General features: G+C 45.5%; 1 protein-coding gene across 1 annotated transcript in view; it reads right to left on the reverse strand.

Moving 5' to 3' along the window:
* Nucleotides 1-482: 482 nt before the first annotated feature.
* The window catches only part of LOC142660628 (ribosomal protein S6 kinase alpha-4-like), a 152,598-nt gene continuing 135,220 nt past the window's right edge, over nucleotides 483-17,860 (reverse strand). Inside the window, exons 16-17 of the mRNA XM_075837310.1 lie at nucleotides 15,906-16,069; nucleotides 483-4,231 (exon numbers count right to left, since the gene is read on the reverse strand). Of these exons, the coding sequence (XP_075693425.1) occupies nucleotides 4,016-4,231; nucleotides 15,906-16,069 (380 nt within the window). The 3' untranslated portion in view covers nucleotides 483-4,015. The remainder of the gene's footprint in view (nucleotides 4,232-15,905; nucleotides 16,070-17,860) is intronic.

The following is a 17,860-nucleotide window of genomic DNA, read 5'->3' on the forward strand; positions in this document are numbered from 1 at the left end:
CAACAAGGCTGCGACGTCAGCAAGGAGGTGGCGGAGTCATGTTTTGGGCTGGAATCATGGGGAGAGAGCCGGTAGGCCCCTTTATGGTCCCTGACGGTGTGAAAATGACCTCTGCAAAGTACGTAGAGTTTATGACTGACCACTTTCTTCCGTGGTACAAAAAGAAGAACCGTGCCTTCCGTAGCAAAATTATCTTCATGCATGACAATGCACCATCTCATGCTGCAAAGAATACCTCTGTGTCATTGGCTGCCATGGGCATAAAAGGAGAGAAACTCATGGTGTGGCCCCCATGTTCTCCTGACCTCAACCCTATTGAGAACCTTTGGAGCATCCTCAAGCAAAATATCTATGAGGGTGGGAGGCAGTTCACATCAAAACAGAAGCTCTGGGAGGCTATTCTGACATCCTGCAAAGATATTCAAGCAGAAACTGTCCAAATACTCACAAATTCAATGGATGCAAGAATTGTGAAGGTGATATCAAAGAAGGGGTCTTATGTTAACATGTAACTTTTCCTGTTAGGTTTTTTTTGATTGAAAGAGCTTTTGATTTCTGTAAATATGACCTCCTGATGCTGCAAATTCAACAAATTACCATTTTAGTTCTCTTTACAACCGTTAAAATGTTTTGATCTCTGTTGTGCATAATAATGTGAAACAGTGCATTTTGAGGTTTTTTACTTCTAAAAAAAAATCTGTTATCATTAGGAGATTTGTTCAATAAAATTTGCATTATACTCCAATGGTTGATGGTTTGAAGATTATACTGACTGTAATTTGCATCGACTATTCAGGAAAATCAGCAAAAAATAACATTTGCATAATAATTTGGAATGCAGTGTAATGTTCTGCAGAGATCAGACGTGAATATGGTAGAATGATGTTCTGCAGCGCTTGGTGCTGTTCGAAAAATACTCTACAAACCCAAAGGTAAAATAATGTGGTGCACTCAATATGCCCTAAATGTAATGAGTCACCATGCTTACCGATGGTAAGGAGATTGACCCCATATTAAACCTTTACATTCCAAGCATATATAATCTGTAAAGCAGCATTGCATAAAAATACATATACTGTACATTTCATTTAATATATACAAAATATATATTTGTCTTCCTATTAAGTGCCAAGTTTTTAAAACGGAATTTAAACCAACACACAGATCATTTTGACGGAGATCTAGCTATAGATTGAACAATCATATATAATGCTCTGCATATCTATACACTAACCTGCACACAGTTCCAGGCGAACACTACTCTGCATAGATAACTATAACTCATTACAGATGCAAAGCGGAAACCTGTGCTTCATGACTACTCCATGTACACAGGATACATACATAGCTCATCAATTCTACAAATAGCAGCATCCACAAAAATAGAACTATTAAAAATGTATAGCAAACACACCCACACACAAGCAATGTAGGTAGACACAACATGATAATGCCGGGATAAGCGAGAAATATGAAAGAAATAAAGTCAAAGCTTGAACACAGAGGTCGCCTTGCTGAGGTTCTGTTATGATGGGACAACATATATAATATGAAGAATTACCTCTGTGCCTGCTGTGGGTAAGGTTGGGTTCACACAGTTGCATTTTTTTAGTTTAAACAAGGAGTCGATACAATAAAACTGTATTTTCTTATACTTCGTCCAACGCTCGGGTTTGGCTAAAATAAAATACATCAAAACCTGCATGTGTGAATCTGTTCTAAAGTATGTGGATGAGGAATTCTGACCTCAGCAGGAGCTCCAGGGGGAGTTTATTTCACTGACGGATATTTGCTTTCCTAGATAAATGTTCTCTAGAAATTGTCTCTTGAACAGTTAGGCTGGATTCACACGAGCATGTTCGGTCCGACTTATGTACGATGCTAGGAGTCCCTGCCTCGCTGCCGGACAACTGTCCCGTACTGTAATAATGTTTTCAGTACGGGACAGTAGTTCCACAGAGAGGCAGGGACTCCTAGCGTAGTACATAACTATGATGCTAGGAGCCCGGCTCCCTGCAGTGTGTTCAGTCCGGGACTTGCGGCCGAAATACGTTCCGTCCATCACGGACCTAACATGCTCGTGTGAATCCAGTCTTACCTGCATAACAGATTTTTAAATGTCCTTCACTGTGTGAACTATTTACAGGAAGCATATGACTTCGTCCCATGTCACACATGCTGTTTGCAGGGGCCTGACATCGCAATTGATGACATTTTGACACTGCTTTTTTTTTTTTTTAACAGTTCAGTTTCCTTGATTATTTGCTAAAAATGTGGGTGGGTCCCACTGTTGGAATCCTGTCCTATTTTTAAGAAAAATTTCACAAAAAAACAAAATATGGCCACATAAATAATCACAAGTGATCACCAGCCTTAGGCTATATTCCTGCAGTCAGATTTGCTGCGAAAAACTCTGCAGCAAATCAGACCCAGATTCTGCAAGGTATTCCGGATGAAAATCTCCACCAAATATTTTATTTGGTGCATATTTTAAGACTGATTTGCCACTGCAGAGAAGAGAAAGAATAGATAAAAAAAAAATAACATACTCACCTCCCTTGATGTTACCATAGTAATGTATCCCTGCTCCCCCAGCTAGCTTGTGTTGAGCCGGCCTCCTGGGGCGACATTGCGTCCTATGTGACCGCTACAGCCTGTGTTTGGCTGCAGCAGGAACATAAAACGTCATTTCAGGAGGCTGGCAGCACGAAGACCGGACCGGGGGGGGGAGTGGATGGATGGAGTAGTGAGGCATTGCTATGGGGGGGGGGGGGGGGGGTAAGTATGGGCCCTTTCTTGATTTTAAACTGCAAATAGGGCTATTTTTTAATGCTGTGTTTTTGCAGATTTTTACTTCCACACTGAAATCAATAGGGAAAATTCGCAACAAACACGCAACCATTTTGCAGTATTAATTGACATGCTGCAGATTTAAAAAAATCTGCACCGCAGGTCAATTTCTGCACGGAAATATACTGCAGCGTAGTAATGAGATTTGTTAATCTCATCCACTTTGCTGCTACTGTAATACGCTGAAGATTTTCCGTATGGAAAAATCTGCAGCAATTCCGCTATACAATAAGTGAAGAGGGAAAACCTTTAATTTGGGAAAAGTCTTCCACCCTGCTGGGCTATATATATATATATATATATATATATAGAGACACACAGATACACAAATGTGTACATACACATACACACACACACACACACACACACACACACACACACACACACACACACACACACACACACACACACACACACCAAGTTATCTGGTTTCAAGCACTCAAGGCCTTTAAAAAGCTTGAATACAAAACAAGCATTGTTAGAAACATTGTATATAAGAAAGTTTGATCAGCACATTCCAGCAAAATTAAAATAACCTGTACAGGTGCAAGTTCGCCCGTGACTGCAAAACAATACCCAAGAAAATGGCGAAAGCTCTCTGCAAACACCAATGCCACCTAAAACACTATATATAAATAAATATGCATTGCTGCTGAATCTACTTACAATAGTGAGGTTCTTAGCGCACAATTTGATCAAATTATGTGAGCCCACCTGCCACGACAAGGCAACCTCACCCACAAGGTGGGTCCCTACACTGCACATACACCTCTGTTCTGGGTCTATTTATGAAATTACATAAATTTGGAACACTGAAAGTAAACAGTAAATGCTGGTGCAGGTGGCCCACAGCATGTAACTTTTTCATCATGACCTTAAACCTTCCCTACAGGAACACATCAGACTGGCAGGGAAGACTCACATTCACTGATACTTGGAGTGCCTAATGTCCTTTCTATGTACAAACCCGATATACAAAAGTGCACTGGCAGTGATACTGCTGCGTCCTCTCTGTGCTCTGTACACTGTTCTCACATGTGATGCAAATACATGTCCCCACATCTTTTACATGTGGATTTGTGGACAAAAGGTGCTCCACTTTTTCTTGGTCCTCCTTTTGCTCAAGATAGCAGGTCCTGTAGTGTATTCAAAATAAAGCAAATAGTTATGAATTTGCAGGCCTATGACTTTGTGGGGGTGCTCTGGACTTCGGGGATCGAGCTGCAGTGATAGCAGATGAGGATGATGATGAAGAGGAAGATGAGGATCCACTGCGTGTGTCACCTCCTGTGCTGCACTGTTTCAATTTGCGTCTTTTAGCCAAAGGGGCATTATCCACACTCTTAAGGAAGACTCCTTCACGTTTACCACGATTAAATGCCTATAAAAGAATGTAAATAGTATATAATAACAGCTAAGTAGTAGCCACCAGTCTCATACATCAATTTGCATGTGTCTCTTTAATAAAAGATTTAACTTTTAAAAGACTATTACAATGTATACACACAAACTGAAAATTCATGCGAAGGACAAACACTTGTGCATTTATTCCAGATAGCAATAAATGCAGCAGTCTTTATCCTGAATCTTGTTACTGCCACAAGAATGGAGATCTGGCGTGCCAACTGTTGGATGAATTTTTGTTGCTATACAACGGTTCCAACACATTGGGGCCATACACAGATTACATGAAAAATTTATTAGGAGGTATGAAGGGCTCTCTGATGAATTATTACAATGGAAAACTGTACCAGAGTGTGGAAGACAGAGAGGCGGAGGCGTAGCTAGAGGGGGGGGGGGCAGTAGCCCTGTGTCCACTGAGATGGTGGGCCCAGGGCCGGTCCACTTGCGGTGGAATGTCCCAGTTTCAACTGAATCTGCATCCTCAGGACTCAGATACAGTTGAATCCAGGGCTGGAGGAGGGAGCGGATGGCTCCTTGCTCCAGCATTCACTATGTAATGACGGCTCTGAGCGGCTCGATGCAAGCAGGCGCAATGTAGTGACGTCAACGACCCTGTATGCGCAGAGCCACACACAGCACAGACTGGAGGAGCAGAGGGATCTCCTCCACTCGTTGTGGGAATGGGGATAGATGAGTATTTATTTTATTATTAGGCACTATGGGGGCATTATATTGGCTAAGAGGGGACACTGTGGGGCAATGAACTGTATGGGGGCAGCTAAAGGGGCATTATACTGTGTGGGGGACACTAAGGGGTCATTATACTGTGTGGGGCAGTTATGTGGGCATTATTCTGTGTGGGGGCAGCTATAGGGCATTATACCATTTTGTGGGCAGCTATAAGGGCATTATACTGTGTGGGGGCAGTTGTAGGGGCATTATCCTGTGAGGGGGCCCCACTGGGTTGGGGCCCACTCAGATGCGTTTCGCCCCCCTGTGCTAAACCCCTAGATATGCTTCTGCAGGGAGGATGTCATCACAGTGGAATTGGACTAAAAAATTTTTTTTTTATCATGGTTCTGATCTTTAAGGCGCTCCTCCAGTGAAAAATAACTTCAGAGCACTCTTAAGAACTTCATGTCAAGTACCTCTGCAAAATCTTTTCCTTCAAAGCTCAGCCATTTGTGCTGCTGACATCTCCTTCCTAACTTGCTTGCAAACTGGACATCGGTCACTGCCTCTTCAAACTTGCTAAACCCTCCCCTGTTAGTACACTCCTACCCCCTCCCGTTAGTACAATCCTACCCCCTCCCGTTAGTACAATCCTACACCCTCCACTGAAAGTACACTACTACCCCCTCCCCTGTTAGTACACTACTAGCCCCTCCTATTAGTACAATACTACTCCCTCCCGTTAGTACACTCCAACCTCTCCTGTTAGTATACTACTACCCCCTCCCCTGCTAGTACAGCCCTCCCGCTTCGTTAGTACACTCCTACCCCCTCCCCTTTACACTACTAGCCCCTCCCCTGTTAGCACACTACAACACCTCCCCTGTAAGCACACTCCTACCCCCTCCCCTATACAATACTACCCCCTTCCCTGTACTGTACTACCCCCTCCCCTATTAGTACACTCATATCCCCTTCCCTGTTAGTATAGCGGTCCCCCTAGCCTGTTAATACACTCTTACCCCCTCCTGCTAATACACTCCTATCCCCTCCCACTCGTACACGCTTATCCCCCCCCCGTTAGTACATTACTACCCCTTCCCTGTTAGTACACTACTACCCCCTTCTCTGTAGTACACTACTACCCCCTTCCCTGTTAGTACACCACTACCCCCTTCCCTGTTAGTACACCACTACCCCCTTCCCTGTTAGTACACTCCGCCCCCTCCCCTGTTAGTACACTCCTACCCCCTCCCCTGTTAGTACACTCCTACCTAATGGTGGATCATAATAGGGGCGTTTTGGGCGGCCGCCCGGGGCCCGAAGCTCCCATGGTGGCCCAAAGTACATTGCAGTTTTGTCGCGTTTTCGCTGTGAATCGTGGCAAAAACCCCGATAGAACTGCATTGTCTATGCCCTGCAAAAGGCCCTGAAGACATAAGCCCACTTGATCTTATGTCTGCAGATCTTGTTACTGTTAGGAGACCTGCTGGTCACATGACCGCAGGTCCTAGAACAGCAGCAAGAGAGAAGAATGAGCTGCTATGTAAATATAAGGGGATGGATTAGATTAAGGGGTCTGTATTTAGGGGGTCTGTATTTAGGGGGGTCTAGTCTTGGGTCTGTATTTTGGGGGTCTAAGGACTGTATTTAGGGGGTCTGTATTTAGGGTGTCTGGGGTCTGTATTAGTTTAGGGAGTCCTGTCTGGTGTCATTATTAGTTTAGGGGGTCAGGTCTGAGGTCTGTATTTAGGGGTCTGAGGTCTGTATTTAGGGGGTCTGTTTTAGTTTAGGGGGTCTGGTCTAAGGTCTGTATTTAAGAGTCTTAGGTCTATTAGTTTATGGGAGTGGCCTGGGGTCTGGCCCGTGGGTCTTTATTTAGGGGGTCATGGGTCTGTATTAGTTTAGGGGGTCTTGCAAGGGTCAGTATTTATTTAGGGTGCTTGTTCTGGCATCTGTATTTGTTTAGGGGGGTCTGGTCTGGGGACTGAAATACTTTAAACGGTCTGGGGTCTGTATGTATTCTAGGGTCTGGTCTGGAGTTCGAAATTATTAGTCTGAGTAAAAGGGCTTGTCCAGGCACGGATCGTTTTTTCATACTGATGACCTATCTACAGGATAGGTCATCAATATATGATCGCTGTGGGTCTGACACCAAGACCCCGCACCGATCAGCTGCTCTGGCTGCCTCCGGGAACCGGATGTCTATGCCGGAAGCAGATGGCTCCGTTCACAGTATAGCGGGTGTGCTGCAATGGTCATGGCCGTGGTCCGCCGCAGTTCCTTACCTTGTGACGGCCACAACCACAGACCGGTGGCATCCTGCCAGCATCTCCCTTCTAGGAGATGCCGGCACTCGTGGCCATCCGGCCCTGCTCTCAGTGTTAGGCCTCATGCCCACTTCAGTTTTTTTAGTCAGGGTGCTATCCGTTGTTTTAACTGATAGCACCCTGACACATTGATTTCCATGGGCCATGTACACTTCCATTGTTTTAAATAGGACAGGTCCTACTTCTGCCCGTTTTTGACAGAACAGTCTCTGCCTTTTCATTGATTTGGTCTGTGAAACAACGGACTGCACACGGAAGCCAGCCGTGTGCGGCCCGTGTTTCACGGAACCGTCAAATGTGGCCGCACAACGGCCAACGGAAGTGTGCATGCAGCCTTAGGGTGCGCGCGCTCGTCCTGGCCTTAAAGGACCAGCGCACGCACACACCTGATCATCCTGGACTATAAAAAGGGCTCCGCCCTTCCACTCCTTGCCTGAGCGTTGTTGTACTTTTCCCATGTTCACATTGCAAATGGTCCCTTAGTGTTATTCTGCTTCCAGTGTTCCCGTGCCCTGCTACCTGTATCCCGTGCTATGTTTTGTTCCTGAGCCTGTCTAGTGTTGGAGTGGTGTTTTGCCACCTGCTGTTATAAACCACATCTGGTGTCATCTGCCATGTCTGGCGCACCATGCCACTCCTGCTGGTATACACCACGTTTAGTGTCATCTGGTATCATCCGCCACGTCTGGAGCAACCTGCCACGCCTGCTGGTATACACCACATCTGGTGTCATCTGGTATCATCTGCCACATCTGGCACAACATGCCATAACTAGCCCCATCTGTGCCAGAGCCTCTGCCATCGACTGGACTATCTCAGGTACGCTTGTGCTACAAACTTCTTGTAGAGACTTTGCATAGACAGTGACTTGGCCGGCTGCCTCTCTGCGACAGAGTGGCCTAGTGGGTCCACATACCCCTAGATCGTGACAGTATGATCAGGCCATGGATCCCACTGACCAATCAAAGACTGCAGTTCAGGTGATACAAACGGATGTGCATGACCTACGTGCATGCCAGGACCAACTCCTCGTGGCTGTAAACTCCATCATTGCCCGACTGTATCAACCTCCTGCTTCTCCTTCGGATGCTGCTGCCATTCCACTGCCTGTTACTCCACCAGTCTGTTCCGGATCCACAGTTTCGCTGTCTCTTCCTACTCACTATGATGGTGACCCTAGAGCCTGTAGATGGTTCATCAACCAATGCAACATTCATTTTAGACTACAAGCTCATCTCTTCCCCTCTGATGAGGCCAAGGTAGCGTTCATTATTTCTCTTCTCACTGGCAAGGCACTCGCATGGGTGAACCCCATCTTGGAACGACAGGGACCTGACTTCTCTGACCTAGCTTTATTCTTACAGACTTTTCTTATTGTGTTTGAGGTGTCGAACATCCTCTGCAGCGGCCACTCTACTAACCCTCAAGCAAGGAGGGTCCACAATAGGAGAATATGCTATCTCCTTTCATACTCTGGCAGCAGAGTTGGGATGGAACAATGAGGCGTTGGTGGCGACCTTATGGCAGGGACTGTCCTCGCACATCACAGACGAGCCAGCAGCCCCCGATCTTCCCGCTACCCTGGATGCTCTGATCCTGTTGGCTACCCGGGTCGACATGTTCTGGAGGTTTGGCAGGACAGACGTTTCCGCAGATTGGCACCCTCGTTCCAGAGACCACTAATGCCTCCTCCTGTTGCTCTACCTGAAGAACCTATGCAAGTAGACAGAATCAAACTATCCGAGCAGGAGAAACGACACAGACGCTCTTCAGGTCTGTGTCTGTATTGCAGCCTTAAAGGCCTTTCGTGCACCAATGTCCACAAAAGCCGGGAAACTTCAGCACCTTGGTTGGGGAGCAGGTTGGTTGGGGAGACAATCCTAGGTGGGACAGAACCAAACAGCAAAGCCTCTCCCAAGTTATCCATTCCTGTGACAATCATCTCTGGTGAGACATCACATTCCTCCTCTGCCTTTCTGGATTCCGGAGCAGCTGAAAATTTTATCCAGCAGGATCTGGTGGATCGTCTACATCTGCCCACAGTTCTTCTGGAGAGACCCCTGGCTGTTGCCTCTGTGAATGGACTACCATTGCCCGACCATATTGTGTCCGTCACTAAACCACTGAAGTTACAAATCAGAGTTCTTTATTCGGAACAGATCACCTTCCTCGTCTTGCCTAAAGAAATCAATCCTGTTCTGCTGGGCCTACCTTGGCTCCGTCTACACGCTCCGGTTCTTGACTGGAATTCTGGAGAGGGCCTCCACTGCCTCAGTCACTCTCCGACCTACCATCTCATTATGCTAGTTTTGCGGACGTCTTCAGTAAGAAGAGGCTCTTCCTCCTCATCGCATCTACGACTGCCCTGTTGATTTACTTCCTGGCGCTCCACTATCTCGAGGGTGAGTTTATCCTCTCTCCCTGCCATAGACCCTAGCCATATCTGCCTACGTAAAGGAGAACCTCGAGAGAGGGTTCATCTGGAAATCTTCCTCCCCGGCCGGAGCCAGGATTCTTCTTCGTGAAGAAGAAGGACGGATCTCTCGTCCATGTATCGACTACCGGGGTCTGAACCAAATTACAGTAAAGAATAAATATCCTCTGGCACTCATCTCAGAACTTTTTGATAGAATTCGTGGGGCCAAGGTATTCACAAAGCTGGACCTACGCGTAACATATAACTTGATCCTTATCAGCAAAGGAGATGAATGGAAAACCGCATTTAACACCCAAGACGGACTTTCCAAATAACTTGTGATGCCCTCTGGACTGTTTAACGCTCCAGCTGTGTTCCTGGAGTTTGTAAATTACATTTTCTGGGATCTGTTGTATGTCTGTGTGGTGGTCTATCTGGATGACATCCTGATTTACTCACCAGATTTGATGACACATCGGAAGCATGTTCTCCAAGTTCTGTCACGGTTAAGGGAAAAATCGCCTATATGCCAAAATTGAAACTACATTGCATCGGACTTTGGCCTCAAGATGGACCCAGAGAAGGTGAGATCCGTCCTAGAGTGGTCACGTCCACAGGGTCTTCGGTCCATACAAAGATTTATGGGATTCGCAAACTTCTATTGGTAATTTATCCCAAACTTCTCATTTCTGACTGCTCCAATCTCGGCCCCCACCAAGAAGGGGGTGAACGCCAGGAGGCAGTATCGGAATTTACTAAGGTGAAGAGCGCTTTCACCTCAGCATGTGTTCTCCATCACCCTGACGCTTCTCTGCAGTTCTTTCTGGAAGTGGACGCATCTTCCATTGGTGCTGGAGCACCACTATGTCAAAAAACCTCTAAGGGTAGGATGGTAGCCTGTGGCTTCTTCTCTAAACTATTCTCTCTGGCAGGACACAACTATTCCATTGGGGATCAGGAGTTGCTGGCCGACAAGTTGGCATTAGAGGAATGGAGACACTTGCTGGAGGGCGCGGTTCATCCTATTATCATTTATACGGACCACAAGAACCTTACGTACTTACAGTCAGCACAACGACTAAACCCTCGCCAAGCCAGGTGGTCATTGTTCTTCGCTAGATTCCAATTCTTGCTCCACATTCGTCCTGCTAAGAATGTGAAGGTTGATGCCCTGTCTTGATCATATGAGACTAATGACTCTGAGGAAATTCCTCAATATGTTATAGATCCGTCTAGGATTATTGTCGCTAGCCTGTTGCAAATTTGAGTCATTCCTCCTGGAAAGACTTTTGTCCGCCTTTCAGATAGGAAAAGAATCCTCCGCTGGGGACACAGCTCCAAACTGGCGGGGCACTCAGGTGTTCGAAAGACTCAGGACTTCATAGCCTGTCAGTACCGATGGCCCACGCTGCCTAAAGATATTTGCGGACTATGTCTCTTCATGTACATACTGTGCCTCCAACAAGTCTACCCACTTCAAACCTACTGGTCTGCTCCTACCCCACCTGTTCCCGATTCCCCTGGGCAGCATATCGCTATGGACTTTATCACAGACCTTTCCCCCCTCAGCAGGATGTACGACGGTCTGGGTAGTGCTCGATCGTTTCTCTAAAACGGCACACTTTATTCCGTTGACTGGTCTTCCGTCTGCTCCTCGCCAGGCAAATCTGTTTATTCTACAAATCTTCCATCTGCACGGACTTCCTCCGCATATTGTCTCGGATAGGGGTGTACAGTTCACGTCCAAGTTCTGGAGAGCCCTGTGAAACCTGCTAGATGTTAAGTTGGACTTCTCTTCCGCCTATCACCCGCAGTCCAATGGTCAGATGGAAAGGACCAGTCAAATTTTGGAGAATTATCTCCGTCATTTAGTTTCCGCCCAACATGACAATTGGGTACAACTTTTGCCTTGGACGAAATTCTTGTACAACAATCGCACAAGTGAATCAACTGCCTTGTCCCATTTCTACATTGTGTACAGCCAGCATCCTCGAATTTCTCTTCCTGTGCCAGCCATGACTCAGGTACCAGCAGCAAATTCTTATTTTGGGACTTTTATTCACATCTGGTAGAAAACTATGTCTGCTATCCTCCAGGCAGAGGACCGCATGAGCTAGCATGCCGATAAAAGAAGACAATTTCACCCTAATTCTTTCCCCCAGAGTCAAAGTCTGGCTATCCTCGAGAAAAATTAATCTCAAGATGCCCTCTCACAAATTCGATTCCAGGTTCCTAGGTCCTTTCGAAGTTCTGCAACGAATTAACCCTGTAACCTATAAACTTCGGTTGCCTCCTACTCTCAAGATTCCCAACTCGTTCCACGTGTCCCTCCTTAAGCCTGTGGTTCTGAACCCTTTCAGTAAAGCTCCTAGGACTGTAGTCGCTTCCAGCGGTTCTTCTGATGTATTCAAGGTGAAGGAGATTCTGGACTAAAAGAGAGTAAGAGGAAGAACTTTCTATCTAGTGGACTGGAGAGGGTTTGGTCCTGAGGAGAGGTCCTGGGAGCCAGAATAGAACCTCAATGCCCCTACCCTCATAAGGAAATTCCTCTTACGCTCCGGACCCAAGAAGAGGTGAGTAAGGGGGGTACTATTACGGCCGTGGTCGCGGGCCGCCGCCGTTTCTTTCCTTGTGATGGCTGCGACCACAGACATCCTGCCAGCGTGTCCCTCCTAGGACACGCCGGCTCTCATGGCCGTTCGGCCTTGCCCTCAGTGTTAGGTTGCGCGCGTGACCTCGGTCTCAGCCTTAAAGGGCCACCGCATGCACCTGTTAAGAATTCCCTAATCCATCCCGGCTCATGCTGGACTATAAAAGGGCTCCGCCCTTCCACTCCTTGCCTGAGCATTGTTGTAGTTTTCCCATGTTCGTATTGCATATAGTCCGATAGTGTTATCCTGCTCCCAGTGTTCCCATGCCCTGCTACATGTATCCTGTATCCCTTGCTGTGTTTTGTTCCGGAGCCTGTCTAGTGTTGGGAGTCGTGTTTTGCCACCTGCTGTTATACACCACGTCTGGTGTCGTCTGGTATCTTCCGTCACGTCTGGTGCACCCTGCCACGCCTGCTGGTATACACCACATCTGAAGTCATCTGGTATCATCTGCCACAACCTTCCATAACTAGCCCCATCTGTGCCAGAGCCTCTGCTAACGACTGTACTATCTCAGGTAACCCTGTGCTACAAACGTCTTGTAGACACTTTGCATAGACCGTGACAAGTGAATAGAAGCAGAGTTGAAGTTCTGCAGCACGGCCTCTATGCAGTGTATGGAGCCATCTGCTTCAAGCACTATGGGAACTGAACACTGCACAACATCCAGTGCCCGGAGGCAGCCACAACAGCTGATCAGTGCGGGGTCCGGGTTTCATACCCGCACTGATCATATACTGATAAACTATCCTGTGGATGTCATCAGTATGAAAAACTGGTCCGTGCCCAGACAACCCTTTTAATGTATGGGTCTAGGCCTCGGTGTCTAAAGTTTTGTGTTTCTATAGAGGCTGGAAATGGCTGCAGAAGCGAGCGGCAAAGATTTCTCATCAGGAAACTGCAGTCATCAGGAGAAGTCGCCATAGCGGTCTGTGTCAGATGGAGAAGAGAAGAAAAGAAAATAGAACTCTCATCAGAGAAGACATCACTTGTGAGTCACTGTATCTATAAAGGATCTGTCCTCTCTCCTGATATGTCTGTTATAGGAAATGCTTGTATTCCTCATAAAGTCTTAGTGTAGTCCAGGACTAATAGACAAATGCATTTTATTATTCCCATTTTTAAGAGGTTGCGTCCCTACACAGCGTGATACTGTCAGCGATGGTTGAAGACTGCCAGTATGTAGGGACACAGCCCTTTGAGAAGAGGAATCGTAACACTCATTTGTCAATGCTTGCACAGAAAAGTGGCGTTCACTATAGGCACGGCAGAGCGGCGGTGGAAAAGGGGGGCCCAAGTTTAGGGAACTTGACAGGGCCTATGGTCTACTTAATGCGCGCCTGCTCCTACCCAACCCACTGTTTGTACACGTCTATCCCCCTCCCCTGTTAGTACACTCCTATCCGCCTCCCCGTTAGTACACTCCTATCCCCCTCCCCGTTAGTACACTCCTATCCCCCTCCCGTTAATACACTCAAAACCCCTTCCCATTATTATACTCCTATGCCCTCCCCTGTTCGTACACTCCTATGCCCCTCCCATTAGTACACCCCTATCCACCTCCTGTTAGTACACTCCTAACCCCTCCCTTGTACGTACACTCCTATCCCCTCCCCTGTATGTACACTCCTATCCCCTCACCTGTTAGTACACTACCTCACACTGATTAAGGCCCTATTCACACGACCATAGATTTCGTCCGTAATCACGGACCGTGATTACTGTCCGTAATTACGGACCTATTCATTTTTATGGCCGACTGACACCTTCCCGTATATTTATGTGCCGTAGAAAGACTGCGCAAAAGATAGGACATGTCCTATATTTTGCTTTTACGGACCGTACTTCCATACTTTATACGGGAGCACAGCCCGCAAATGCGGGGTCGCAGTCCGTGGCCAGCCATGCCTATACTCACTCACCGTGATTACGTCCACGGTTGTGTGCAGGGTGCCCTAATCAGTGCTAAGGCTGCTGTAATAACAGGACTTTATTAACTACCCCTTTCTCACCACAGATGCACAAACAGATTCTGGTAGACTTGAGGCATCCATGTACTAGTTAGTATTAGTTTAGTGGTGTGTTTAAGGGTTGTGCATATTTATGCAACAACATTATTTTTGTTCTTTATTTTTCCACCCTAAAAGATTTCAGTGTGTTTTTCAATACAATTGTACAGATTATACGTGACATTAAAGGTGGAAAAAGTTCTGAAATGATTAATCTTGGACTGATTTTGTAACATGACAAAAACCTGGCATTTTAACAAACTTCTGACATGTCATAAGTTTTGATTGGGGGGTCCGAGCACTGAGAACCCCACCAATCGCTAAAACGAAGCGGCAGAAGTGCTCGTGTGAGCGCTAAACCGTTTAGTTTCTGTTCGGCTTTTTCCGGAAATCAATGTAGCGATCTACAGACTCAATAGAAAGTCTACGATCCCATACTCCGATACATCGGCTTTCCGGAAAAAGCCAACAGAAACAAGGTGACACAGTGCTCACACGACCACTTCTGCCACTTCGTTTTAGCGATTGGTGGGGGTCCCAGTGCTCGAACCCCCACCAATCCAAACTTCTGACATGTCACTATGACATGTCAGAAGCTTGTTGAACGTTTAGTTACCCTTTAAAGGAACAGTGTCATCACAAATAATTTGTTTATATGTTAAAGATGTTAGTGCCTTAATATAAACGTTTATTTTCATTTGTGTGTTTGTGTTTTACTGTTTCTTATTTTCACACTTTTTCTTCCCTATGGGGGCTGCCATTTTTTGTTCCATTTCTGTGTGTGTCGATTAACGACACACACAGACATGGAATACGGCAGCCACAGTCCCATAGGGACTGCGAACGGCTCCCGTCCCATTGACTGCCGTGTACGGCGTCTGTGTGGGAACTGCGCATGCGCCGCTCCCACACAGTCCTATTCGAAATTGGCGCCGTCCGGCGCCATTTTCCTGTGGACCGGAAGTCGCGGCTGGACAGTAATATTACTACTTCCGGTCGCGGCTTCCGGACAAGTGCACATGGAACAGCGGCAGCAAAGGGAGCGGACGGGCCGCGGCGGCAGGAGCAGGTAAGCGATTTCAATGTATGTTAGTGTTTGTGTGTGTTTACTACTGCATGTAAACCTACTACACTGTGGGTTACCTCAAAAAATGGCGACACACAGTGTAGGAGGTTAAACCTTTCAAACCCCTCGTTTATCCCGGCACTAGCCAGGATAAAGGAGGGGGGATTGCTGAGAGCTCACTAGAGCGATAGCTTTTAACCCAATGTTGCAATGCTGCAATTTTGGGAACTAGCTCCAAACAGCTCCATCTAGTGACCAAAAATGGGTAGTATTATAAATTTGAAAAAATTTATAATATTTCCTGACTCGCGAAAAAAATAAAAAAAATTTGAACAATGTTTAATCACCCACACACTAAATGTTTAAATTTTAAAAAAAAAACATGTTTTTGGGGCGACACCATGCCTTTAACATACATCCTTGGTCAAAGTATTTCACCTTCAGCCGTGTGTTGGACACCTTCCGCACTGATGTCACATAGACCTAGGACTTGTCTGCTCTACTTACCATGAATGTGGCATGCACACAGGTTTTCGTTGCCATCCCACTAGATTCCAGAACATCTGGTGTCATGAGGGGAGTGGATGAAAGAGGACGTCCATCACGCAGCCACTCACTCTCTTGCAGTTCACTAAGGCTCAATCGACAAGAAGGATCTACAGTCAACAAACCTGAAACCAGAGAAATAGCGGGTAAATATATATATATAGAAATAACCAGCATGTACCTTATTCAGTTGTGAGCAGTGACAATCTTGCCACCTTTCTGGCACTGGACCAGAAGTACCAGCAGCTCTTACAGTGAATAAGGATAACACAGATCTCTACAGAGCATTTAGCTTTAACACCTACAGGCAGTGTGTACATTGTTACAATATAATGTCCACACATGTTAGTAAACAGCAGAACCAAACAATTATTTATTAGGATCTAGTATTTCGCACTCCCTCAAAAGCCGCTCAGTGGAAAAATCAGGGGTGTACCCGGCCAAGGAACACCCCTTCCTGACCCAATATTTACCCAAAAAAAGGAAAAAAGGCAGGAAAAAGTACTTAAAGGGTTATTCCCAAGATGAGTCCGAATTTTTTTTTAGACATTCTAAGCAGGAAATTATTTTTAAAACATTTGCTGTTTACATTTTTTAAAAATTAATTTCCTAAGTACCTTTTTTTTACACTTGATAATTCAGCAAGTGCTGGTTATCTTTTTAAAAAAGGGGCGTGAGCGGCTCGATGTCAATCAAGCCGCTCTGCTCTGAGTGTGCGCGCTCCCGACGTTGCTAGATAATGTAGTTCTAGCAACATCGGGAGAATGTTCGTCTCAAGCGGGCATGGTAAGCCCGGTTCAGACGAACTTACCGTGAATGTCAACTACACTACACTACATTCACCCCGTTTCGGCAACCAACTTTTCCCTCCCCCACACTGTCACTATATGTAATTTTTGTAGCCGCCGCACCGGTGCTGCATCAGCACCCGGCGAACAACAAAGAATATATCAAAAAAATAAACTCACCTAAGAAGTTCCTACGGAGCTCTGAACGGTCCCGTCTCTTGCCATCTTCCTTCTATTTGGCGCCGCTCGCATTCATAGTAACAATGCGTTGTGGTGCAGATAACGTAATCATATCAGGCACACGTGATTACGTCATCTGCGCCCACCGCTCTGTTATTGTGAATGAGAGAAGTAAAAAGAAAAGTGACGGGACCGTTCAGATCTTCGTGGGAACTTCTTAGGTGAGTTTATTTATGTATGTATGTATGTATGTATGTATGTATGTATGTATGTATGTATGTATGTATGTATGTATGTTGTCATGTATGTATGTGTATATGTATGTTTGCATGTATGTATGTATGTATGTATGTTGTCATGTATGTATGTGTATATGTGCATGTATGTATGTAGGTTTGCATGTAAGTATGTTTGCATGTAGGTATGTTGTCATGTATGTATGTTTTCATTTATGTATGTGTATATGTGAATGTATGTATGTTTGCATGTATGTATGTGTATATGTGCATGTATGTTGTCATGTATGTATATTGTCATGAATGTATGTGTATGTAGTCATGTATGTATGTATGTAGTCATGTATGTATGTATGTATGTTGTCATGTATGTATGTGTGTGTATATGTGCATGTATGTTTGCATGTATATATGTATGTATGTATGTATGTTGGAATGTATGTATGTTTGCATGTATGTATGTTGTCATATATGTATGTATATATGTGCATGTATGTATGTTTGCATGTATGTTTGCATGTATGTTGACATGTATGTATATATGTGCATGTTTGTATGTAAGGTTGCATGTAAGTATGTATATTTGCATGCATGTATATTTGCATGTATGTATGTATGTTTGCATGTATTTATTTTTGCATGTATGTTTATATATATGTGCATGTATGTAATTATGTTTGCATGTATTTATTTTTGCATGTATATTTGTGCA

This window comes from Rhinoderma darwinii, chromosome 9 (assembly GCF_050947455.1).
Source record: "Rhinoderma darwinii isolate aRhiDar2 chromosome 9, aRhiDar2.hap1, whole genome shotgun sequence".
NCBI classification, from domain to species: domain Eukaryota; kingdom Metazoa; phylum Chordata; class Amphibia; order Anura; family Rhinodermatidae; genus Rhinoderma; species Rhinoderma darwinii.